The 27,308-nt window shown below is 44.3% G+C and overlaps 1 protein-coding gene across 1 annotated transcript in view; it reads right to left on the bottom strand.

The window, feature by feature from the left end:
- Window positions 1–15,376: 15,376 nt before the first annotated feature.
- The window catches only part of LOC134218160 (protein sickie-like), a 66,906-nt gene continuing 54,974 nt past the window's right edge, over window positions 15,377–27,308 (bottom strand). Inside the window, exons 4-5 of the mRNA XM_062697056.1 lie at window positions 18,801–18,978; window positions 15,377–17,694 (exon numbers count right to left, since the gene is read on the bottom strand). Of these exons, the coding sequence (XP_062553040.1) occupies window positions 16,050–17,694; window positions 18,801–18,978 (1,823 nt within the window). The 3' untranslated portion in view covers window positions 15,377–16,049. The remainder of the gene's footprint in view (window positions 17,695–18,800; window positions 18,979–27,308) is intronic.

The raw sequence follows: 27,308 nt of genomic DNA, 5'->3' as shown, positions 1-27,308 counted from the left end.
GTGCACATTGAGGTTGGAAAGCTAATCCCAAGCCCCAACTATTGGTTCCCTGTGCAATTTCGATTGTTCTGGTCAATCACGGAGTAGCAACTACGAATTGTGCGGTCATCAAGCTCAAGCTCAAAGCTCAAATTCTATTATCATCTTCCACATATCTTAGCCGTACATTCTCATGATAGTTCATTTTCATTTATTTAGTTAACATCTAAACAGATAACACTGAATCAACAATTTGACGCCACAATGCACGGTTCGAGGCCGCATCTCCATCCTCGGATACGCCCCACGCTCGCCAAGTCGTTCTGCACCTGGTCTGCCCATCTCGCTCGCTGCGCTCCACGCCGTCTCGTACCTGCCGGATCGGAAGCGAACACCATCTTTGCAGGGTTGCTGTCCGGCATTCTTGCAACATGTCCTGCCCATCGTACCCTTCCGGCTTTAGCTACCTTCTGGATACTGGGTTCGCCGTAGAGTTGGGCGAGCTCATGGTTCATTCTTCGCCGCCACACACCGTCTTCTTGCACACCGCCAAAGATGGTCCTAAGCACCCGTCTCTCGAATACCTGAGTGCTTGCAAGTCCTCCTCGAGCATTGTCCATGTTTCATGTCCGTAGAGGACTACCGGTCTTATTAACGTCTTGTACATGACACATTTGGTGCGGTGGCGAATCTTTTCGACCGCAGTTTCTTCTGGAGCCCGTAGTAGGCCCGACTTCCACAGATGATGCGCCTTCGTATTTCACGACTAACGTTGTTGTCAGCCGTTAGCAAGGATCCGAGGTAAACGAATTCCTCGACCACCTCGAAGGTATCCCCGTCTATCGTAACACTGCTTCCCAGGCGGGCCCTGTCGCGCTCGGTTCCGCCCACAAGCATGTACTTTGTCTTTGACGCATTCACCACCAGTCCAACTTTTGTTGCTTCACGTTTCAGGCGGGTGTACAGTTCTGCCACTGTTCTCATGATAGTATTAAAGGCGAAAGTACAAATTTGATAGTTACGTTAGGATACGGCAGACATGTAGATTTATATATAGAAGTGGATATTGACAACCAATACACTTCTATCCGAAAACATCGTCAAAAACAGGAAACTCTAGATTCGCGGCAAACGTTGTCATATTCTGTTGCAGTTTGCGACAACCATTTGTTGCGCGTTGACCTTGAACTAATATTTACAAAAGAGAACAATGTTGGATTGATTTAGTGTTTTACTTTGAGTGAAATTAAACGCATTTTACAACGATATCTAAGTTTGGAAAATGACATTAGCATTTTCCATATCATTGTAAAATGTGTTTAACTTCACGCAGAATTAATTATCACTTGATAAATTCGCGTTTTCGTGTCATTGGATAATTAACATCAAAACGAAATAACCTCTAGATTGAACATAAGTATTGTGAGTGTGTTTTCCTTTTGTTTTGATGGCGAAACAAAAAAAAAGTGCGAATACAATCATCGCACTTTGTTTTGTTGATCAAAACGATTGGAGAAGCCTCCGAATAAGTATGGAAAAGTTGGCTTACTTAAACATTAATTTGAAAACATACAATTGAGGTTAGGTTCGATTTCCGACTGCTCTCTCGCTGTGTAAAATGAACTCACCGAAAATCATCGGCCATCGGTTACACAAAATGAGTAACATCGTAGTTACTCATAATATGAGTTGTTCCAGGAGAGGCCCGTTTTGTGTGAACGGAACACAAAAATATGTAAGTCATTTTAAGCGTGTGTCGAAGAAATTTAAGCGCGATGATCTCCCTACAGAATCGCAAGCGAGTTAGCTCGTGTATGAAGCCTCGATAATTGAGATTTGAGTATGATTCTACCAACAATGATTGTGAAGACAAATAGCAAACTTTTCTAGAAATCTCTTGACAGTAACAGAAATTCAAACAGGTGGTCCTTTCAGGTTTACTTCTTTCAAAGCCAAGATTATTTTGTACCCGCAGTGACCCGCACCCTAAAATAAGTTGCGAACCCCCGCCCTATAACGGGTGCAGCAGAGTGAGCGCTCTCTCAATTTCTCACGTGATACGTTCTCCCAAAGCATGGGTGTGAATTTTCCGTAAGAGAAAAACGGATCTCCTTTTCGTGGAAAACGTGTCCAAACCGCTGGCAGAAGGCTCTGTCTGTAGCCATATGGTTTCGGAGAACGACACTCACCGCATCGACACAAACATCGAAGCGATGTTGATCATCCCCAAGAGCAACCCTCCTCGGACCACGCTTGTTCGGTAGATACAGCTCGTTATGACTCACCACGCCGATACTCCTACTGACTGGGGTTGTCGAATGCGTTCCAAAGCGAACAAGCGGAAGCAAAACACTCTGTTGCTTGTTGTTGCTCCGTCGTTCGTGTCCTTCGGTATGGGTTGCGTTAGTGTTTTTTAAGAAACCCCAAAAGCCAAAGAGGTACCCTCCTAAAAGTGTACGATGTAGTAGCAGCCGGCGTTCGACAACACACTATCCAAAAAAGAAAAAGGAGGTACAACGAACACAAGATTTCTCCCCAAAACCGAGCAATAACAATTGACGGCGTCTGACGATGCAGGTGTTGTCTATGCAGCAGTATTAAAACGGATTTTCCGAAGAGCTGTGCCACCTTGAGGGCAATACTATGCAACTGAGATTCAAACAAAATTATCGGCACAAGCAAGTGCAGAAGGTTCATAGCCCCCCTCGGGTGCGGAAAACAAGATTTTATCAATCCAAAACGTTACATTCCTCATGGGAATAATTACTCACCTGGTAATCTCATTCCGCCAGAAGCAGTATGAGCGCAAATAAGCAAACCAAGTTTCATGATTATGTCTATGTAATTCTGCTCATCTCATTTATACTCGGGGGAAGATAGTCTGAAGTACTTTCGTAGAATTCCAAAATAGCTGCATTTTATTTTCAATTATTTACCATATGCTAAACAGTTTTCTCGTCAGTTACTTTGTCATTTTTACTCAGTTTTGAATGATAATTTTCAAAAATGAATACATATATCGGTGTAATTTTTATTTCGAAATCAGAAAATAAATCTGTAGTTGCGTCATCACTGCTTAACATTTAACTTCGATTACTTCATTACTGTATTCTTTGGGTTATTAGACCCCATGGGAGCGTACAAACCCATTCTCTCCGAGAGCATCGCGCCAAGGGAAGGTGTGTCATGTTCACATTTGTGTTCCTTGCGACTTGCAACGTGGCGAGAAAGTTACCAACCCCAGAACGAGACGAGAGGTTGTTTTGCCAGAAACGCGTAAAAAATTGACACCATCGTTAAACCATAACAATAAGGTTTTATGCGCCACGAATAGAGGGTCCGCTTGGCGCTTCCATTTGATTGCCGTTTCAAGGATCATGTGGAATATTTTTTAACACAAGAGAAAGTTTTAAAAATGTATCGTCGCTGTTAATTACATACCTTGATGATGATCATTTTATTTGGAATATGTAGAACTCAGAAAAAATATTTTAAGCTCTTTTTAGTGGAATGTAATCAACCGTCTAAGACGAGTTAAGTACTCTCCATTTAATTTCACCAATTATTTCGATATCTTTGCAGATACGTATTTGGACCACAACTGTGTGGTCGTCTTCAGTGTCTCGTACTTGACTCAACTAAGTCGACTGCAAAGATATCGAAATAATTGGTGGAATTAAACGGAGAGTACTTAACTCGTCTTAGACGGTTGATATGTAGAACTGTTTTGATAAACTCATTAGAAGCATGTGTATAAAACACATGTATAATTGTATACACTTCATGCAAGGAATACAATAAATAGTGTTAATGTATTCAGTCTGTGCATCATCTAGTCGAAGACGGTAATCCTATCTTCTAAATATATGCTCAATAATCTGGCAAAACATTGTATGCTAGTAAGCTCTCCCACAATAATAATTTGTTTACATTTCATCCCAAAATAGTTACAAGACAAATTTAGAAGCTTTACACAGAGATTATTTGTTTGAAACCTTGATTACATTACCACCCGAATTTTCTTTGAGTTCTTGCAATTCAAATTGTCGCCTTCAAATCCATGTGAATTTGTTAAATAACATCAAATTCCAAACAGAATGAACAATTGAGCAAACTGTTGTTATACTAGATACTTATCCCCTGACCACTATCTGGTAGTATTTGACGGTAGGTACCGTGAAGCAATATCAGTTCATCCGACGTAACTACTTGTGGACCTCAGAAGTAAAAACAAATATGGATGTCTCTCAGTTTTGGACAGTATCTTGAGCGAGCAGTTCTTTGACCAGTGACTCCCACTATAAAACCCTTAAAATGATTCAACTGCTCCAAAAGCTATTGATGCATCAGTTTTCTCTCTATTATCTAAGCTTTTGGAAAATAGATCTACTGCCGGCTACGTTGACATGCCGAACAAAAAAACATCTAGCAAGAAAAACGAAAAAAAATCCAGCCTTTTGCCTTTCTCGTACGACAAAGTTGTACCGAAAGGCTATATGATTGCTCCAAAAAAGAACTTTTGATAGAAGGCCCGGAGGTGATGTCTGTATGTGTGTGAACAAATTTTGTAGGCACACTTTTTGGAACTTAGCATTATCCGATTTACTCCCAACAAATTGCATTCGACGGGGAATGTAGTCCCATTGTTTGCTATTGAAAAATTGTCCCGATCGGACATTGCATTTCGGAATTATTGAAAAATCATTGTTTTTCCCAAAGGTCCAGCTTTAGAAATAAAAAATTCAAAGCCATATTTTTTTTTTCAAAAATAATGGCAATGCAAATAAATGCAAAAAGATCGTAAAAATGTGATCTATTCCCCTAAAGAGCTTTTTTGACCTTTCTAATGTAGTTTTTTCAATATATAGAAAGGCATCAATCTGGGGGATTAATTGGGTTTTTTTTCCTATGAACGATTAACAAGTAATTCATACATCTTTGGAAAATTATCTAAAAAAATATTGTTTGATCCACGACAATTCAAGTTTACGCAATTTTTAACGCAACTTTGATCCTTAATCTTTTAAAACGTTGTGGAGCTATGGATATAGTTGTAATGCCCTTCTTTTCAAGCCTTATGGATCATACATACATACAGACAGCATGTCAAAGTAAGTCGATTGATATATAACATTCGGGGTCTACGGGCCTTGTGTCAAACATTTACGTTACGCATTGTTGTTCGAGAAAGGCAAAATATTGATCATAAAACAATCCAACTAATTATTAAACACTTTGATGGGATGCGTAGAAGCTCTTTTATTTTACATTTCCCCAGCTTTTCCCATTGCCATTTTCCTGAAGCTTTAAGGTTCGGCTAACCGTTATACTAAAAAGCTTACAATAGTCTAGCTGATACTCAAACCATTATAACACAAGCAGATGTTGTTGCACGGAACGCCGCGAGTACGACTTGTTGCTGCCATCGGCGTGTCTCGTCAGACAAACTGACGATACAAAACACGTATAACAGTTTCACTGACAGCATAAAGTAACATCGAACTGGATGGATGTATCACGTCGTTTATTGTCATGTTGTCTACAGGAGAAGTTGCGGAAGCAATGCTTGGTAGATTTAAGCTTTTAGTGAAGCATCAGTAGATTGCATTTTTTGGGAACAACATGACTACTTTTTTGAATAAACGATTTCTCTACACCCAAAAACCAAATCTGACAATTATTTTATAAAATCTCAAAATATAAAATTCTGCTTGGTTAAAATAAACAAAATGTATGCTTTTTATACATGCTTCAATTTAAAAATAATACAAAATTGAAAAATTTCAATACAACATTAAAATCTTCCGAAATTGTATATGCCAAAATGTTATACCGTTTCTTTAAAGTACTTTTGCAGAACTGTATTAAAATGTGCCATCCGCCAAGACACCAATCTTTTTTGTTGGGTACGCATTTCTTTTTAACATTCAAGCACAATATGGTCAACCGTAATCACATTCAATAGTGATCAACAAGACTTCATCAATTGTTGCAAGAAAATCGGTTGACGATGGCTATATGAAAAGTTGTCGAAGCTTTATCGGAACCTCTAAGCTGTCTGTCTAAAATGACTTTTTGAGGTGGAAGACTATTTGCAGAGCCTCCGCAGACTGCGTGGCTGGCGACGTGCAGCCAATGAACGAGTTGCATGGAGAAGACTTTTATTTACTGCACAGGCCATTCATGACTTTTCGAACATAAGGCCTTTTCTTCTTCTAGAAGGCAAATTGCACTTTCCTAGTTTGTTGATAACGATATCTGGCTGTTTTGCGATAGCTTTGAGGTTCAGTCTTTTTCAGCTTTCCCATTTGTTCCTTATTACATAATAATTATTAATCTAAACTATTTGATTTAACAATTTGTCTTTTTCTTCTGATTTGTCTTATTTGTCTCATTTGTCTTACTTGTTCTACTTGTCATACTTGTTCTACTTGTCTTAATTGTCTTACTTGTATTACTTGTTTTACTTGTTTTACTTATCTTCCTTGTCTTACTCGTCTTACTTGTTATTTGTCTCATTTGTCTTATTTGTCTTATTTGTCTTATTTGTCTCATTTGTCTTATTTGTCTTATTTGTCTTATTTGTCTTATTTGTCTTATTTGTCCTATTTGTCTTATTAGTCTTATTTGTCTTATTTGTCTTATTTGTCTTATTTGTCTTATTTAACTTATTTGTCTTATTTGTCTTATTTATTTTATTTGTCTTATTTGTCTTATTTGTATTATTTGTCTTATTTGTCTTATTTGTCTTATTTGTCTTATTTGTCTTATTTGTCTTATTTGTCTTATTTGTCTTATTTGTCTTATTTGTCTTATTTGTCTTATTTGTCTTATTTGTCTTATTTGTCTTATTTGTCTTATTTGTCTTATTTGTCTTATTTGTCTTATTTGTCTTTATTTGTCTTATTTGTCTTATTTGTATTATTTGTCTTATTTGTCTTATTTGTCTTATTTGTCTTATTTGTCTTATTTGTCTTATTTGTCTTATTTGTCTTATTTGTCTTATTTGTCTTATTTGTCTTATTTGTCTTATTTGTCTTATTTGTCTTATTTGTCTTATTTGTCTTATTTGTCTTATTTGTATTATTTGTCTTATTTGTCTTATTTGTCTTATTTGTCTTATTTGTCTTATTTGTCTTATTTGTCTTATTTGTCTTATTTGTCTTATTTGTCTTATTTGTCCTTTTTTCCTTATTTGTCTTATTTGTCTTATTTGTCTTATTTGTCTTATTTGTCTTATTTGTCTTATTTGTCTTATTTGTCTTATTTGTCTTATTTGTCTTATTTGTCTTATTTGTCTTATTTGTCTTATTTGTCTTATTTGTCTTATTTGTCTTATTTGTATTATTTGTCGTATTTGTCGTATTTGTCTTATTTGTCTTATTTGTCTTATTTGTCTTATTTGTTTTATTTGTCTTATTTGTCTTATTTATAATATTTGACTTATTTGTCTTATTCTTTAAAGAAAAGGCAAATATGGTCCAAAACCCTCATTTGAAGGCTGCATTTGCCCGGCAGAAGGCAAGAGAGGATTTAGTATCTTATTCTATTTTTTTAGGAAACTGCTCGGTTTAAGGAAAGGGCAGATATAATCCCTTTTATTAAGTCAAACATTTGCTTGGTTTAAGGCAAGGGAAGATATGATCCCTTCTTTCAAAAATGCATTTGCCCGGCAGAAAACAGGAGAGATTATACACAAAAAGACTAAGCTCGAAAAACAGAAGCGATGTCTGTAAAAGAACGCAACAATGATTCTTAAAAAAACTTTTCATAAGAATCATTTCTTAATAAATGGGAACGATGTGCAATGGGCAATCTTGCATATCCTTATATGGAATATTTGAAACGCCTGGCAAAACCAACGCCTGAGCATAAAAATAATTAAAATTGACAAAAAGAATTTTGTGATGAAAACAAATATTCTTTTACATGAATTTATTGCAGTTATAAACAAATTACTTTCATGACTATTCGGAACTAATGAGCTTTTCACATTCTATTTTGAGCGATTACCATTGACACACTAAATTAATCATTTGTAATTTTATCCCACGTGAATAATACGTTCACTAATTAATAATCTACCATTATGGGTCCAGCAGAGCTTGAAGCGGTTGTTATCTACAGCAGATACTCCTTCCATACAGGCTATAATTTCCAGTAATTATCTCAACATCCCCGCACAACTACCCATTTCGAAACTGAATGTACTGCATTTCGCTCATTAAAATTCATATCACTTTTATCAGCCATCCTTCCCCTCACCCAAAGTTGTACACTTCATTGGGCACTGCAGCTCGAGGGATGACACTCTGATGCCATAAAAATCCCTTAATCTGTAATTTTACACAGAGAGCACGCGAGCGAAAATGCTGGACCCCCTCCAGCATGAACGCAAGCAGCTTCCGACGAGGTTGCTGCATTCCATCGAAAGCCCCAGTATCGGGTGTCAAACCCAAGTGTGGTGGCATCCGCACGATTAAGTTGATGGTGCGTCGAACTCTAAATGCAAATCCCCCATTTTATGGACACCACGCACCAGTCCGCACTACATACGTCTTAAATTTGGTTCCACTGGAGCCCATAACTCATAATTACGTTCTCTATTCATTAGATCCCTTTTTTATCGCACCCCTCTCGGGACAACAGCCGCTGCCAAAATGTGGGGTGCTTCAGAACGCAGTCGACAAGAATTGCATGACAAGGATTCCCTTTGTGTGTGAGCATTACTGAAAAAGGAGGCGATGAAAAATAATCGAAGCATCAAAAATGGTTCAAGACTGGAGACTTCCCCCCCATGCATAGCAACCATAGATACGAGCTGCCAGGCAGGAGGTTGCTTTTCGAAACGAAACAGTGACAAACACCATGGTAACCGGCCCCCATCGAGGCTTCGAACAGCGTGTGGTGTATGCAGCAGACTACTAGATACGATCGGTGGTGCGACCAGTAAGTAGGAATATTCTCCCGCTTCCATAACAATGACACTGCTTGAAAGCATTCTTCCGAAAACGAAGTCCTTATTTGACGGAAATCTTTTCGCTTCTACTGCCACAGCAGTTGTTTCCCAAAGAAAGGATGATGGGTTACTACAAGGAAATTAAATTACACATATTCAATGATAAAGTATTGTTAGAAGCAAACAGCACGGTGTGTCTGTAATATAATTTTATGTCTGAATGCTACCGCATATTTTTGTGATAATGGATCAGCTATTCAAAAGAAAATCATTCGCTCGAGATTTATTTGAGAAGGTACCTAAACATTCTCAGAAAAAAATCACCATCGGAATAATTCCGGAAACAACTTCACTCTGATGAACCGCAACCTTTCGAGGAAAAGCTTCCGAAAATACTTTCACCCTTACAGCTGCCATGACCTCCTTCTTCTTGGTGGTCAGCCATCAGGGTTTTGTTTGGATTAAATCATCGGCTATTCCTGGTGTATCGGCAAAAGGGTTTTGCTCCCTCAAGGGCAACCCATTTATGGTTTCCGAACAAGTATCCAAGAGCTCCCTTCCCCAAAGGAGTTCCACATTGCTTAGTAACTGAATAAAGAAGAGCTACCGAAGCGATTCTACGAACGAAGCAGTTGAGCCTTCCTGTACGGAGCGACATGGATCAGAGCAAGTGCTTCGAATTTTTTAATCGTTTACTGGTTGATAAATTATTGCTGCTTGCGGCAGAGGAATTCAATAAAGAAGAGAAGAATTCATGTTTGCCGTTCCATTCCCCAGCCCCACAGCATCGATGCTGCCATGTCGTGCCGGAAATCCCCAACAGCATAGAATGTTGCTACCCAAGCGGAGGGATTTTCGCTGCCAAAAAGTGAGCACTTGCCGTAGACATAATCGAATTATGTGGAGATTGTGAGCTTGCGACGAAACGGAATAAGTGACAGATAATCAATTATGCCTTGTCGAGCGGATGTGCCAACTTAATCGCTCACCTGCGGTCCAATTCTCAGAACTGCACAGCGCGTACCGAGCATCAGATGCAAAGCTGCCGCAAATATTGAAATGGGAATTTTCGATTTATTCTTTGGATCCAGCATGGCATGGTTTGGCATATTCGTGTCAACAGGTGCTGTTTGCGCTTCTCGGGTGAAAAAGTTGCGTCAAGGGATAGAGCGGAAGTTCAGATAATAACTTTATGAGCACATCAGCTGTAGGACTTTTTTATGCTGAAGAAGTTTCATTGCACGTTATTCGCCTCTAGGAGTCGGATGTGGAGTTCTCTGAAAGAAGGGAGTGTTGCCGAAAAGATCTTGGCTGGATCAAACTTATTTTAGGAAGATTCTAAAGAGGTTGAGCTTTTTCGAGTACAGGGTCTCTTAATAATCAAGTAGACTCACTTGTTCATATGACGTATATTTACATACAAAATAAATTAAAAAAAATAACACCCGCGCTAAGTACAGTTAGGATCTGAATACGGAACGGAAAGACGAATGCTCCGCCATTCGACCAAAAGATCTGTAATGTAGTTTTAATCTTAGTTTAATATGAAATTGATTGAATGCAATTTATAGCTAAGTTATTTAAGCTTAGTTAAGCTTATACATAACATACTCCGTGATTGATCAGAACTGGTGTGAAAAATCTTTCCAAGAAGCTCGGAAGCCTCTTTTCAAGAGGCCGGGACGCCTCCTTTCAAAAGGCCAGGACGCCTCCTTTCAAGAGGCCCGGAAGCTTCCTTTCAAGAGGCTCGGAAGCCTCCTTTCAAGAGGCTCGGAAGCCTCCTTTCAAGAGGCTCGGAAGCCTCCTTTCAAGAGGCTCGGAAGCCTCCTTTCAAGAGGCTCGGAAGCCTCCTTTCAAGAGGCTCGGCCTCCCTTCAAGAGGCCAGGAAGCCTCCTGTCAAGAGGCTCAGAAGCCTCCTGTCAAGAGGCTCGGAAGCCTCCTGTCAAGAGGCTCGGAAGCCTCCTTTCAAGAGGCCTGGAAGCCTCCTGTCAAGAGGCCTGGAAGCCTCCTTTCAAGAGGCTCGGAAGCCTCCTTTCAAGAGGCTCAGAAGCCTCCTTCAAGAGCTCGGAAGCCTCCTTTCAAGAGGCTCAGAAGCCTCCTTCAAGAGGCTCAAGCCTCCTTTCAAGAGGCTCAGAAGCCTCCTTCAAGAGGCTCAGAAGCCTCCTTTCAAGAGGCCTGGAAGCCTCCTTTCAAGAGGCCTGGAAGCCTCCTTCAAGAGGCCTGAAGCCTCCTTTCAAGAGGCTCGGAAGCCTCCTTTCAAGAGGCTCAGAGCCTCCTTCAAGAGGCCTGGAAGCCTCCTTTCAAGAGGCTCAGAAGCCTCCTTTCAAGAGGCTGAAGCCTCCTTTCAAGAGGCTCGGAAGCCTCCTTTCAAGAGGCTCGGAAGCCCTTCAAGAGGCCTGGAAGCCTCCTTTCAAGAGGCCTCAGGAAGCCTCCTTTCAAGAGGCCTGGAAGCCTCCTTTCAAGAGGCTCGGAAGCCTCCTTCAAGAGGCTCGGAAGCCTCCTTTCAAGAGGCTCAGAAGCCTCCTTTCAAGAGGCTCCAGAAGCCTCCTTTCAAGAGGCCTGGAAGCCTCCTTTCAAGAGGCTCAGAAGCCTCCTTCAAGAGGCCTGAAGCCTCCTTTCAAGAGGCTCAGAAGCCTCCTTTCAAGAGGCTCAGAAGCCTCCTTTCAAGAGGCTCAGGAAGCCTCCTTTCAAGAGGCCTGGAAGCCTCCTTTCAAGAGGCCTGGAAGCCTCCTTTCAAGAGGCCTCAGAAGCCTCCCTTTCAAGAGGCTCAGAAGCCTCCTTTCAAGAGGCCTCAGAAGCCTCCTTTCAAGAGGCTCAGAAGCCTCCTTCAAGAGGCCTCAGAAGCCTCCTTTCAAGAGGCCTGGAAGCCTCCTTCAAGAGGCTCAAGCCTCCTTCAAGAGGCCCGGAAGCCTCCTTCAAGAGGCCCGGAAGCCTCCTTTCAAGAGGCCTCAGGAAGCCTCCTTTCAAGAGGCCTGAAGCCTCCTTTCAAGAGGCTCGGAAGCCTCCTTCAAGAGGCTCAGAAGCCTCCTTTCAAGAGGCAGAAGCCTCCTTTCAAGAGGCCTGGAAGCCTCCTTTCAAGAGGCTCAGGAAGCCTCCTTTCAAGAGGCTCAGAGCCTCCTTTCAAGAGGCCTGGAAGCCTCCTTTCAAGAGGCCTGAAGCCTCCTTTCAAGAGGCTCGGAAGCCTCCTTTCAAGAGGCCTCGGAAGCCTCCTTTCAAGAGGCTCAGAAGCCTCCTTTCAAGAGGCTCGGAAGCCTCCTTCAAGAGGCTCAGCCTCCTTTCAAGAGGCTCAGAAGCCTCCTTTCAAGAGGCTCAGGAAGCCTCCTTTCAAGAGGCTCCAGAAGCCTCCTTTCAAGAGGCCTGAAGCCTCCTTTCAAGAGGCCTCAGGAAGCCTCCTTTCAAGAGGCTCCAGAGCCTCCTTTCAAGAGGCTCAGGCCTCCTTTCAAGAGGCTCGGAAGCCTCCTTTCAAGAGGCTCTGGAAGCCTCCTTTCAAGAGGCTCAGAAGCCTCCTTTCAAGAGGCTCAGGCCTCCTTCAAGAGGCTCAGGAAGCCTCCTTTCAAGAGGCTCAGAAGCCTCCTTTCAAGAGGCCTGGAAGCCTCCTTTCAAGAGGCCTCGGAAGCCTCCTTTCAAGAGGCTCAGGAGGCCCCTTTCAAGAGGCTCAGAAGCCTCCTTTCAAGAGGCTCGGAAGCCTCCTTTCAAGAGGCTCAGAAGCCTCCCTTCAAGAGGCTGGAAGCCTCCTTTCAAGAGGCCTGGAAGCCTCCTTTCAAGAGGCTCAGAAGCCTCCTTTCAAGAGGCCTGGAAGCCTCCTTTCAAGAGGCTCAGAAGCCTCCTTTTAAGAGGCCTCGGAAGCCTCCTTTCAAGAGGCTCGGAAGCCTCCTTTCAAGAGGCTCAGAAGCCTCCTTTCAAGAGGCCTGGAAGCCTCCTTTCAAGAGGCTCAGAAGCCTCCTTTCAAGAGGCTCCAAGCCTCCTTTCAAGAGGCTCAGAAGCCTCCTTTCAAGAGGCTCAGGAAGCCTCCTTTCAAGAGGCCTGGAAGCCTCCTTCAAGAGGCTCGGAAGCCTCCTTTCAAGAGGCTCAAGCCTCCTTTCAAGAGGCCTGGAAGCCTCCTTTCAAGAGGCCTGGAAGCCTCCTTTCAAGAGGCCTGGAAGCCTCCTTTCAAGAGGCCTGGAAGCCTCCTTCAAGAGGCCTCAAGCCTCCTTTCAAGAGGCCTGGAAGCCTCCTTTCAAGAGGCCTCGGAAGCCTCCTTCAAGAGGCTCAAGCCTCCTTTCAAGAGGCCTGGAAGCCTCCTTTCAAGAGGCCTCAAGCCTCCTTTCAAGAGGCTCGGAAGCCTCCTTTCAATAGGCTCGGAGTCCTCCTTTCAAGAGGCTCGCCTCCTTTCAAGAGGCTCGGAAGCCTCCTTTCAAGAGGCTCGGAAGCCTCCTTTCAAGAGGCTCGGAAGCCTCCTTTCAAGAGGCTCGGAAGCCTCCTTTCAAGAGGCTCGGAAGCCTCCTTTCAAGAGGCTCGGAAGCCTCCTTTCAAGAGGCTCTGATTTATAAAGGAATTCCGCGGGTAATTTTTTAAGGAATTCCGCGGGGAATTTTCTAAATAATTCCGGGGGGAATTTGCGAAGAAATTCCGGAGGGATTCTGGAGGGAATATCCAAAGCAATTCCGGAGGAAATATGCAAAGCAATTCCGGAGGGAATATCCAAAGGAATTCCGGAGCGAATATTTAAAAGAATTCCGGAGGGAATATCCAAATGAATTCCGGAGGAAATATCCAAAGGAATTCCGGAGGGAATATCCAAAGGAATTCCGGAGGGAATATTTCTAGGAATTCCAGTGGGAATATCCAAAGGAATTCCGGAGGGAATATCCAAAGGAATTCCGGAGGGAATATCCAAAGGAATTCCGGAGGGAATATCCAAAGGAGTTCCGGAGGGAATATCCAAAGGAATTCCGGAGGGAATATCAAAAGGAATTCCGGAGGGAATATCCAAAGGAATTCCGGAGGGAATATCCAAAGGAATTCCGGAGGGAATGTCCAAAGGAATTCCGGAGGGAACATCCAAAGGAATTCCGGAGGGAATATCCAAAGGAATTCCGGAGGGAACATCCAAAGAAATCCAGGAGGGAATATCCAAAGGAATTCCGGAGGGAATATCCAAAGGAATTCCGGAGAGAATATCCAAAGGAATTCCGGAGGGAATATCCAAAGGAATTCCGGGGTAAATTACCAAACGAACTCCGGGGGAAATTTCCGAAGAAATTCCGGAGGAAATTTCAGAAGGAATTCAGGGGGGAATTTCCGAAGGGATTCTGGGGGGATTTCCGAAAAAAAAATCGGGAGAGAAGATTTCCGAAAGAATTTCGAGGGGTATTCCCGAAGAAATTTCGGGAGGAATTTCCCCCCGGAAGTCCTTATGAAATTCTCCTCAGATTTCCACCAAAAAGTCTCATCGAAATTCCTTCGGAAATATTCCCACCGATTTTTTTCGGAAATCCCCCCCGAATTCTGTCGGAATTTCCCTAAGAGATTCACGAAGAAGGAATGTCCGAAAGATGCATGGCGGGAATTTCCGAAGGAATCCTGGTGGGAATTACCGGAGGGAGTCTCCGAAGGAATATCGTGGCAAATTCCCGAAGGAATTCGAGGGAAAATTTCCTTAGGAATTCCTGGGGTAATTCCGAGGAGAATTATTTCAATGAAATTCGAGGTTAGAACTGTCTGGAGCAATTTTAGATGAATTGCAGGGGAATTTATAGTATCAAAATGAAAATTAGATTTTGATATTGATATGGAATATTTTGCTTTATGCTTTGAGCTTAAAATTGATTCAAAATGGACTATCTTTGTATTTGTAAGCATGTAATTTTTTTTCATAAGTTTTTGATAATTATTGCTTTATTTTTTAAAATAAATTTCATATTTGGTATTTGCTTTTACTTTGATTCCTTCGTTTGAAAAATTTCATACACATAATTTTTTTGCGTGAAATATTTAAAGCTTTCCATGGGACTCCGTATTTTTAAATTACGGATGATGAAAGTCAATCAGAGAACATTGTTTGATCTTCTCTTCATTCAATGCAGTTCAAAAACAGTTCTAACATTGGTCTTCAGGCCTTCTAATGTTTTATTTCATTTTCATTCAACGGCCATGGTATCATAGACATGTAGGTATGTGGGATGTTTTAAGGATCAACGTCGCAAACTTAAAACATTGCAACTCAAGAACACTCAAATGTGGCTAGAAATATGCAACTTATCGATGTTACCGTGGTTGAATTACTTTACGCATAGAAATTTCAATTCGATATTTTGAATAGTTGTTACGTCAACCATGAAATCATGGGCAGCATAGCAATTTTATTCTCTTGGAGTAATTCTTTATTGAAGGACCATTGCCACCTACTCAATTCCGCGGTGTTGTCTAACAATGATTTCCGCAACTAAGCAAATTGCAAAATTATTAGTGGATTGGATAAGAAGGATCATCAAGTCCATTTGTTTGTTCCCATATGTACATATAACCGTAAAAAGAATCCTCATCCGCAAAAAAAAACTTCTGGAAATTTTGACTTATACGTCAGCTATGCGATCATGGGCAGATCAAGTATTATCACTTCCATTCCAGTTTTTTTTTTCAAATCGTCAGCAAATGAATTGATTTCAAATACAATTCTCCCTAAATTAATTCCGCAACGAATGACCCCTCCAATAAATCATCGCACACAACAAATCTCCGAGCAATTGCCATCCCCAGCAATGCTCGACCTCTTAATCCCATGAATTAATTCCTCGGCATGTCTTTCGGACTGGCCCCCCTTCCATCGGCATCTCCTTTATTCCACATATTATTACCCAACAGACGACGCCCCACATCCCAAACACCAGACAATCCACCAACAGAAATAACTGTCACCACGGCGAGACATCTCCCCGCGCCTTTTGAATCTTCCTTGCCCATAGCGAATTACGACCGTACAAATCCCACGCACGCACCTCGGCCCTCGCCATTTACCCAAACATAAATTATCCGCTTCAATAATAATACGAGCTGTACCCTCGACCGACAGCGGTTTCGGGTCACATGAAAACAGCAACTTTTTTTTATGATTTTTATTTTCAAATATTACTCACCGTTCCTCGATCGTCGTGGGCAGCGGCGTTCGATTCCGCAAGGAGCTGATGTACTGCTGGCGTGTCATCATGCTGCTTCCACCGCCACCGCCCTCCGACAGGTACCCGTTCTCCATCGAGTCCGAGTAGCGTGCGGGGATTTTTCGCAGGGCGTCCCCATCGCTGCAATAGCCCTGGCCGCCCAGGTCCTCGCAGTACTCCGATATGTAGTGATGGCCGCGGGCACCCCGAGTCGGCAGGGTGACGTGACTGTTGTACCCGCGGAGCAGGGGTCTCATTGGGACCACGGTGATTTGCTTCTCCTCCTGCTCGTAGATGGTCCCATTCTGGTGCTGGGCAGTGTTTAGGATCTTTGATGGCACGGTGTTGAACTTGTTGTTGTTATTGTTGTTCAAATTGACATCGTTGAATAGGAACGAGGGCGAAGACTTGTGAGGGGAGCTGAGATTCGAGATAAGCTCGGAGCCACTTTCCGATCCACTGGGGCGATAAACGACACTGCTGGACTCGCTGGAGTTGGAGTGTTGACCGATGGACGCGCCCTGTGTCGAATTTGAATGCATGCTGTCACTCATGCAGCTGGGGATTTGCTGCTGGGAGGGGAGTTTCAAAGGACTTCCCATGATGTTGTTGTTACCACCGACACTGATTGTATTCACCACATTCAACCGATCACTATTGTTGTTTGATATGTTATTAGGCAAATGCTGAGGCGAGATCAGGCCGTTCTGGTGGCTCCCGAAACCAGCCAGAGCACGATCCAGCTTCGAAAGTTCATCCTTTGATTTGTGCTCCTGAAGGACTAGCTGTGGCTGCGACGGTTTGCTCGTTCCCTTCACAGCGGCCATCGGTTTCGGAATCCCAGTATTGACTGACGGTGGAGCGGCCATCGTTTTCGGAGGTTGCAATTGTGACTGTGGCTGGTGCAATTGCTGCTGATGCAGCAACAAACTAGTTTTACTTTCGGATTTTGCATCGAGTTTTTTGCTGCCCGTACCTCCCACAGAGGCAGGTTTCAGTTTCGATTCGGTCTTCGGCTGGCCTCCGCTGGCGTTGGCTGCAGTCGTCATGGCCGCCGCCGTCGGAATTTTGTGCGCCTTCGGAGCCGTGATCGGAATGTGCGTATCGTGGGGCTGATCCTTACCCACTTTGCTCTTGTCCCCGCCCAGTTTCCCCACCGCGGAAGTCTTCGCTCCGGACGCATCCTTCGAGCTCGACTTGGATGAGATGAGTTTCGATGATTTAACTTTGGCACTACTGTTGGCAGTGTCGGATTTTTTACCCACATTGCATTCCTTGGCGGGTTTCCCCGGGGGACCTTCGTTCAGACTCAAACTCGAGTCACTCCGTTCGCTTCGAGCCGAGGAAAAGCCACTGCTCGAGCTGGTCCGCTTGGAAATGGTCGATTTGGAGGTTTTGTCCTGTTTCTCTTTGCTGTTGAATAGTTTCAGTTTTTCCAGCATCGATTGCTTCTGGGTTGGGTTGGGAATGTTGGTAACATTTCCGTTCGGGATTAGGGTGACGTTGTTGTTGTGGTTGCTGTTGCTGCTGTTGTTGTTGTTATTGATGTGGTTGGTCCCGATGGTTTGGGTCGCATAGGGACTGGCCGGAATCTTGCATGTCGTCTGCGGTGGTCGGAGGCTGGAACGAGAGTAAACACACCGAAATGTATGACGGAATAGAATCTAGCGGGGGTGCTGCTCCGGGAAACCAGAGAAAAAGCCATAAAGCATGTTAATAGAAATATTTTGCTAGTCACCGGTTGATTTATTGGTCTGGTTTTTGTATGTTTTTTGGAGTAAATTGCTCATTCTGATTTGTGAATGGGCTATTCAGGGCTATTCTAATTCATCACAGGAATGGGAAGGTGTTGTTCATTATTGTGGCGAAATCATGATGAAAGAATTAATCAAGTTCATGAACATATCACCGTATTAGCTATTTTTATTTAAAGCCATCTAGTTGTTTGATTTTTTTTAATAAAACAACTGTACGTTATGGTTGAAACCTGAATTTGGTACAATGTGTAGAACGGCTCAAGTATTCGGCAATATAAAGAGTGAAGCGGTTCCTCACTTTAATGATTTCGATCACGTTCTTTCAACAAGTTTCACAAGTTACCCCCATCATTTTTCCACCCAAATCTGGCACATGAAACCATAAATTCCTATCAACGTGTCCTTGGGGACACCGTCGTTTAATCAGATGTGCCATAGAAAAGGCCTTCGCCGTCGTGTGGTGTAGCAACTCGCGTTTCTACAAGAAAAAACTCCCTTATTTTTGTGCTACCACCGAAAGCATGCAATGAAACCTGCTGCGCTGCCGTGAATTCGAAATTGGTCTTGCAAAACCTCTACGAAAAAAAATGTGATGCTCCCCACAAACGCATTTTACTCGATTCACGAGAAGACCATTTTGGATGACAAACACACAGCCACCGGCATCGACCGACGGACGAAGCGACCCCACCAACCCATCCATGTCCCAAAAGCAATGAAAAGTGCGCCTCTTCTCCATACTCCATACAGACACATGTTTGCTGTTTATAACCATCGTATCCAAACAAAAAAGCCAGTCAGTAAGTGCGGCGGCACCAGTAGCATCATAATTTTCATCATCCTTCTGTTGCGATCCCCCGCCGCACATCTGAGAGACAGAAATACCTAACCGAAGCAATAGAGCAGCCGTAGACCAGGACCAGACCCATCATAACAAAAAGCGACAAAACCGAGCGAGCCGATATTTACCTGCTGCCTCCTTTGGGGATCTGCGTTATTATCGCCGTCCCATTATGCTGCGGACTCCCTGGGCAGCTGTTGCCATCGTGTGGGGTACTTCCGCTGCCGGCGCTGATTCCTGCCTGGGCTCCTCCTACGCCCCCGTTGCCGCTAGCGAGGGTGTGCTTCTGCAAGCCCGGATGAAGTCCTGTGGATGAGAAGAACGAGAAAAAAAAACGAGTGAAAATTAAAACGTTGCCGTTCGGAAGAAGATTGGAAAATGTGGTAAAAATTTGTAAGCAGATCCGTGGGAATACGAAGTCAGCGGATGAGTTTCTAATGCATGTTTCCCTCTTTATTTTGAGTCCAGTGTGGTTGGGATGTGTAGCGGATAAAAAAGGTTGTTCCAATTATGAAGAACATGTAAAAGTGTGACTGCGCATAGGGAAATTGAGTCCTGCTGTGGGACGACTATCGAGAATGGAAACAAAATTGTTTTTGAAAGTTGATTACTGTTAAGGCTATGAAAGCTGTTTGTATGCTACGGATTTCTATAAATTGGGGTGTTTTCTTTTTGATTTCCAATATAAAATAATTGTGCTTCAAGTAGCGAAGTTCACGTCTTATAACATATTCGGCGGGTTCCATAAGTGGAAGACATAGAATTCTGTTTTTACGTGTCGTGTTTTTTTTATTTTGTGGCTTTAATTTACTACCAAAATCCTTGCAACATGTTCCTATAAATCCTAAATTATTCAAAGAGAACGCAGATGCTAAACACAGCAAATTCTGGGTAAAGCGTCCCATTAGTAATTCGCGTACCTGAAGATATAAAACAGGCCCCATTTCGCGGTCATTAGCCCTTTTACCCAGCAACTTTTTTCCCTACCTCCTCGTGACGCTGCTGGCCGGGATACGAGCAACCTTAGGGAAGATCGGGTAGCCAACCCCGGTGGGAACTATGGTCGTATTCTGACAGGGAAGGGAGGGGGGTTCGCTCCTCTCCGGAGCGTCTGTTCTCCATGTCAGGAGCGGCTCACAACATCGTCTATTCTCCATTCTTAGGGAAGATTGATCTTCGTCCGAGTGCCAGCGAGGGACTCTAAACTAAACTGTGCACGCCATGTTGCATCGTGTCAGCATCGAGAAGGCAGTTCCTTCAACGCGAGGTAGGTAGCGCAACCCTGATAAGGTAGCCTGCCGAAGATTCCACAGTTGCCAAGAAAAGCAAAAGTAGAGCAAACGGATTGATTCAACGGCAACAGACCCGGCAACGAATAAAGCACAACGATTGGAAAGTCGGATCTTGGAATGCGAGAACTTTGAATGAGCCCGCACGTGTTGGGCTCCTGGCTCGTGAGCTGCAGAAAGTCGGCGTGAGTGTGGCAGCAATCCAGGAAATACGGTGGCCCAGAATTGGAGAACGTGAATTCCGGGCGGTGGATCCCATAACGAACACTTCATTCAAGTACCACATCTACTGACAGAGCAGAACGAGGAGTTGGCTTCATGATGATTCGAAAGATGAAGCGTGTTATCCGTTGGAAGCCGATAAGCGACCGCATTTGCGTGTTGAGAATGAAAGGCAAATTCTTCAACTATAGCCTGATCAACATCTATGCCCCAACGAACGATAAGCCTAATGACGTGAATGATGAGTTCTATGAGAGCCTTGATAAGGCCTACGGAGAGTGCCCAACACACGATGTAAAAACTGTCATCGGGGATGCAAATGGACAGATCGGAAGAGAAAGTTTCTTTCGCCTTGTCATTGGTACGGAAGCCTCTATTCCGCTATCAACGATAATGACTTGTGACCTTTATTGCTGCTAGAGGGATGGCAATCAGCAGTACCTACTTCGCACGTTAGAATATCCAATAACACACCTGGCAACATCCTAGTGCAGACACTTGCTCACAGGTAGCAAAGGCAGAAGAGAAACGAATCCACCGCAGAAGAAAAAGGCAACACGAAGAGAGTGTGATAGCTGAAGCGCAGGGTAACATGGATAGAAACGATATGAGGAGGTTTTACACAAATGTCAATAGCGCGCGGCATAAGACTGCGCCAGTGCCTGCCATGTGCAACGACCGAGAGGCGAACTTGCTGACAGATAAGACTATGGTGGCTCAGTTGCTCGGAACCGGTCGGAATTAGTTTTGCTTTTCAATAGTTTGCCTGTTATCTTTGTTTTGCACCAGTCAGTAGGCGCACCGTCGGGTCGTTTGCTTTTCTACTGTGCACAAGCAAAAGTGAAACGGATCGTCATGAGTGAGGTGTTTATTAATACGGTCGAATTCCGTTTCTCGATCGATTCACCTCGACCCTCATGGGTAGAAATTGCTGAGTTCGTAAAGCAATTGGAATGTGATGTGTCGCATGTGGAAGCTATCTACAAGCTGACAGAAAACCGAAGCAACTGCATCAAATTTACTTCGGAGGCTGTGATGTTAGAATCTCTTCGAAAAAAATGCGGAGCCTTGGAAATTCAAATACGTTAGTGGTAAAAGAGGTGTAGAGGTGTAGAGGTGTGTATGATGGTACCGGGAGGTAATACTCGTTACCTTCGAGTGTTTGATCTGCCACCGGAGGTATCAGACAACGCACTTTCAGCGGTTCTCAACCAGTACGGAAAAGTGCATCGTACCATTCGCGAAAAGTTTCCTCCTAACCTGGGATTGGACCATGTCTGCACTGGTGTTAGAGGCGTGTACATGGAAATGGAGAAGGAAGTGCCTCCGTCAATCAAAGTTAACTGCCGAAGCATAAAAGTTTTCCATGACGGTTTCTTATGCCAAGCGACAGGACATCGTCAAAACATCTGCCCTTTGAGGAAAAACCGGAACCCGTCTGTTCCCCATTAGGCGACTGATCATCGTCCGAGTGCCAAGGAGGGACTCGCACCTGAAAAAAAAAGTCAGAAACTGTGGAAGTGGATTTGGCGGAAGACGAAATCGTGGAATTTGAGGAAGAAATTATTGTTGATCATCAAGTAGAGGAAAAAAGTCAGATAGAAGAAGAGATGCCAGAAAAGCAGGCACCAGATATCGATGACGAATACATCCAAAGGACATTCGGAATTCCCAACTGTTCGCAGCTGGTAAACGACTTCAAGGTAGTTATGAAGGAAAAGACACGGAAGCTAGAGGAAAGCCAGCGTCGAGCTCAATTCGCTTCGTCAGGATCCACCAAGCGTGCTCCGCCAAGGAAGAGTTCACGCAAGATTAATAAATAATTTCATTTTAACTGTATTCGGCTCCGTAAAGTTTGAGGAAACGTCTGAGCCTTAATAAACAAATAATTAACAAAAAAAGACTATGGTGGCAGCCAGGTGGAAGGAGTACTTCGAAGAATTGTTGAACGATGAAAATGAAGGTGTATTAAGGAGCAGGATGGACATAATCGGCGACGGTCAAGCTGTGGAACCACCAACGCAGGACGAGGTTAAGAAGGCTCTTAACGAGCTGAAAAACAGTAAAGCTGCTGGGAAGGACGAGATCCCAACCGAGCTTCTCAAACACGGAAGAGAGCAGCTGCATCAATCAATCCACCACATTATCTAGAAAATATGGGAGGATGAAGAACTGCCTGCAAGCTGGTTGGATGGCTTCATGTGCCCAATCTATAGAAAGGGCACAGGCTACCCGACTAGAAGGTCATATCAAAATTATATCATACTATGTTATTATGTTATACTAAATTTTTATAACAAAATTTGTTAGAAACATGGTGCAGGATGTTGTTAAAATATCTAAATTTCTATCAAAAACTGCACTATTGGAAACAAAAAACTATCAAATTTTGTTACAATTTTATCATAAAAATAACATATCCTGTTCGAAATTTATAACAGAATCAGATACAAAATATATTGTTTCTGTGCAGTTGGAATTTTTACAGGTCGTGATAGGTCTCCAGATTGTGATCAACAATCATATTTTTTTGTTTTTGTCTGAACAAGAATATTTTTCGAGAACATGAAATTAACAACAAAAAGGCAATCTTCTCAAATTATATCAGCGTTGTGATACCTATGGCTGGGAGACTTTGCTACATCTATTTTAATTGCCTACTGTTGGGCAATTCGGTGTTAAGCATTTTTCAAATCATATTATGATATAATCCTGTTACAACATTTGAAAGATAATGGCTACTGAGAACAAAATTGTATCAAAATAAGTTATAAATATCACAATATGTTAAATTTGTGTTCAATTTTTGTTATGCTCTTCTAGTCGGGTAGTGTGTGCCAATTATCCTGTTATCAGATCCTGTTCAACAGACTGAGACCGCTTGAGGAGTTCTTCGTCGGCGAATACCAGGCAGGTTTCCGTGAGAGCCGATCAACGACGGATCAGATATTGAGCCTGCGGATGATCCTTGATAAATTCCGGGAGTACAACTTGCAGACTCACCATCTGTTCATTGATTTCAAAGCAGCGTACGATTCAGTGAAGAGAAATGAGCTGTGGCAGATAATGTCCGAACATGGTTTTCGGGTGAAATTGATTAAGCTGATACGTGCAACGCTGGATGGCTCGAACTAAAGTATTCGGAGCGCAGACGAAGTGTCAAACTCGTTTGTGACCTGAGGCGGATTGAAGCAGGGTGATGCACTTTCGAATTTATTGTTCAATGATGAGGCGCTATTAAAAGATCTGGCGTGCAGAGGAATGGCACTATCACCACACGGTCGCATATGCTCCTGGGCTTTGCGGACGACATCGACCTCATTGGATTAGATCGCAGAACAGTAGTGGAGGCTTTTGTCCCACTGAAGAGGGAGACGGCGAGGATAGGCTTAACCATTAACTCTACCAAAGTACATGGTGCCAGGTAGAGATAGAGGAAAACGTAATAGTGCTGAGTTAGTGCTTGATGGGGATGTGCTTGAAGTTGTTGAGGAATTTGTTTACCTTAGAACGCTTGTGACATGCGACAATGACGTTTCCCGTGAAGTGAAAAGACGTATTGCATGTAGGACATGAAGCATGGACGTTAAAAGAGGCGGGGTTTTTGAGCGAAAGGAAGAAAGCTCGCTGACCCATAGTGTTAAATATCAACAAATTGAAAAAAATATCTTCACAATATTATTTTAAATCAGGCGTTCTCAACCTGGGGTCCTTTCAAGAGGCTCGGAAGCCTCCTTTCAAGAGGCTCGGAAGCCTCCTTTCAAGAGGCTCGGAAGCCTCCTTTCAAGAGGCTCGGAAGCCTCCTTTCAAGAGGCTCGGAAGCCTCCTTTCAAGAGGCCTGGAAGCCTCCTTTCAAGAGGCTCGGAAGCCTCCTTTCAAGAGGCTCGGAAGCCTCCTTTCAAGAGGCTCGGAAGCCTCCTTCAAGAGGATCAGAGCCTCCTTTCAAGAGGGCCTCAGCAGCCTCCCTTTCAAGAGGCTCAGAAGCCTCCTTTCAAGAGGCTCAGAAGCCTCCTTTCAAGAGGCTCAGAAGCCTCCTTTCAAGAGGCTCAGAGCCTCCTTTCAAGAGAGCTCAGGAAGCCTCCTTTCAAGAGGCCTCAGAGCCTCCTTTCCAAGAGGCTCAAAGCCTCCTTCAAGAGGCTCAGGAAGCCTCCTTTCAAGAGCTCGGAAGCCTCCTTTCAAGAGGCTCGGAAGCCTCCTTTCAAGAGGCTCAGAGCCTCCTTTCCAAGAGGCTCAGAGCCTCCTTTCAAGAGGCTCGGAAGCCTCCTTTCTAGAGGCTCGGAAGCATCCTTTCGAAAATCTCAGAAGCCTCCTTTCAAGAGGCTCAAAAGCCTCCTTCCAAGCTCAGAAGCCTCCTTTCAAGAGGCTCTAAAGCCTCCTTTCAAGAGGCTCAGAAGCCTCCTTTCAAGAGGCTCGGAAGCCTCCTTTCAAGAGGCTCGGAAGCCTCCTTTCAAGAGGCTCGGAAGCCTCCTTTCAAGAGGCTCGGAAGCCTCCTTTCAAGAGACTCAGAAGCCTCTTTTCAAGAGGCTCAGAGCCTCCTTTCAAGAGGCTCGGAAGCCTCCTTTCAAGAGGCTCAGAGCCTCCTTTCAAGAGGCTCAGAAGCCTCCTTTCAAGAGGCTCGGAAGCCTCCTTCAAGAGCTCAGGAAGCCTCCCTTTCAAGAGGCTCAGGAAGCCTCCTTTCAAGAGGCTCAGGAAGCCTCCTTTCAAGAGGCTCAGGCCTCCTTTCAAGAGGCTCAGAAGCCTCCTTTCAAGAGGCTCAGGCCTCCTTTCAAGAGGCTCAGAAGCCTCCTTTCAAGAGGCTCAGAAGCCTCCTTTCAAGAGGCTCAGAGCCTCCTTTCAAGAGGCTCGGAAGCCTCCTTTCAAGAGGCTCAGGAAGCCTCCTTTCAAGAGGCTCAGAAGCCTCCTTTCAAGAGGCTCAAGCCTCCTTTCAAGAGGCTCAAGCCTCCTTTCAAGAGGCTCAGAGCCTCCTTTCAAGAGGCTCAGGAAGCCTCCTTTCAAGAGGCTCAGAAGCCTCCTTTCAAGAGCTCAGAGCCTCCTTTCAAGAGGCTCAGAAGCCTCCTTTCAAGAGGCTCAGAAGCCTCCTTTCAAGAGGCTCCGGAAGCCTCCTTTCAAGAGGCTCAGGAAGCCTCCTTTCAAGAGGCTCAGGAAGCCTCCTTTCAAGAGGCTCCAGCCTCCTTTCAAGAGGCTCAGGAAGCCTCCTTTCAAGAGGCTCAGAAGCCTCCTTTCAAGAGGCTCAGAAGCCTCCTTTCAAGAGGCTCAGAGCCTCCTTTCAAGAGGCTCAGGAAGCCTCCTTTCAAGAGGCTCGGAAGCCTCCTTTCAAGAGGCTCGGAAGCCTCCTTTCAAGAGGCTCAGAAGCCTCCTTTCAAGAGGCTCAGAAGCCTCCTTTCAAGAGGCCTCAGGCCTCCTTTCAAGAGCTCAGGAAGCCTCCTTTCAAGAGGCTCAGAAGCCTCCTTTCAAGAGGCTCAGAGCCTCCTTTCAAGAGGCTTGAAGCCTCCTTTCAAGAGGCTTGGAAGCCTCCTTTCAAGAGGCTCAGAAGCCTCCTTTCAAGAGGCTCAGAAGCCTCCTTTCAAGAGGCTCAGAGCCTCCTTTCAAGAGGCTCAGAAGCCTCCTTTCAAGAGGCTCAGAAGCCTCCTTTCAAGAGGCTCAGGAAGCCTCCTTTCAAGAGGCTCAGAGCCTCCTTTCAAGAGGCTCAGAAGCCTCCTTTCAAGAGGCTCAAGGCCTCCTTTCAAGAGGCTCAGGAAGCCTCCTTTCAAGAGGCTCAGAAGCCTCCTTACAAGAGGCTCAGAAGCCTCCTTTCAAGAGGCTCAGGAAGCCTCCTTCAAGAGGCTCAGAAGCCTCCTTCAAGAGGCTCAGAGCCTCCTTACAAGAGGCTCAGAAGCCTCCTTTCAAGAGGCTCAGAAGCCTCCTTTCAAGAGGCTCAGAGCCTCCTTTCAAGAGGCTCAGAAGCCTCCTTTCAAGAGGCTCAGGAAGCCTCCTTTCAAGAGGCTCAGAAGCCTCCTTTCAAGAGGCTCAGAAGCCTCCTTTCAAGAGGCTCAGAGCCTCCTTTCAAGAGGCTCGGCAGCCTCCTTTCAAGAGGCTCAGCAGCCTCCTTTCAAAAGGCTCGGAAGCCTTCTTTCAAAAGGTTCGGAAGCCTCCTTCCAAGAGACAACCTCCTTTCAAAATGCTTGGAGACTCCTTTCAAGAGGCGCGGAAGCCTCCTTTCAAAAGGCTTGGAAATCTCCTTTCAAGAAGCTCAGAAGCCTCCTTTCAAAAGGCTGGGAATCCTTCCTTCAAGAGGCTGGGAAGCCTTTCAAAAGGTGGGGAAGCCTGCTTTTAAGAGGCTCGGAAGCCTTCTTTCAAGAGGCTCGGAAGCCTCCTTTCAAGAGGCCCGGAAGCCTCCTTTCAAGAGGCTCAGGGCCTCCTTTCAAGAGGCTCAAGCCTCCTTTCAAGAGGCCTCAGAAGCCTCCTTTCAAGAGGCTCAGAGCCTCCTTTCAAGAGGCTCAGAAGCCTCCTTTCAAGAGGCTCAGAGCCTCTCCCTTCAAGAGGCTCAGGAAGCCTCCTTTCAAGAGGCTCAGGAAGCCTCCTTCCAAGAGGTACAGAAGCCTCCTTCCAAGAGGCTCGGAAGCCTCCTTTCAAGAGGCTCGGAAGCCTCCTTTCAAGAGGCTCGGAAGCCTCTTTTCAAGAGGCTCGGAAGCCTCTTTTCAAGAGGCTCGGAAGCCTCCTTTCAAGAGGTTCGGAAGCCTCCTTTCAAGAGGCTCATGAGGTTCGGAAGTCCCTTTTCAGGAGATTTGGAAGTCTCCTTTCCAGGGACTTGAAAGTCTCTTTTAAAGATACTTGGAAGTCTCCTTTCAAGAGACTCGGAAGCCTTCTTTCAAAAGGTTCGGAAGCCTCCTTTCAAGTGGCTCCGAACCTTCTATTGAACGGCTCGCAAGCCTTCTTTCAATAGCCTTTTAAGAGGCTCAAAAGCGTCCTTGAAGAATGGTCAGAAGCCTTCTTCCTAAGAGCCTCGGAAACCTCATTATAAAAGACTCGGAAGCCTCTCTTCAAGAGATTCGGTAGCATACTTTCAAGAGCCTCCGAAGCCTACTTTCAAGAGGCTCAGGGGCTTCCTTTTAAGAGCCTCGTAAGGTTCCAAAAGTCATCAAAGTA

Source organism: Armigeres subalbatus, chromosome 2, assembly GCF_024139115.2.
Source record: "Armigeres subalbatus isolate Guangzhou_Male chromosome 2, GZ_Asu_2, whole genome shotgun sequence".
NCBI classification, from domain to species: Eukaryota; Metazoa; Arthropoda; class Insecta; order Diptera; family Culicidae; genus Armigeres; species Armigeres subalbatus.
Note: the sequence above shows the minus strand (reverse complement) of the source record. Positions and strands in the feature narration are given on the sequence as shown.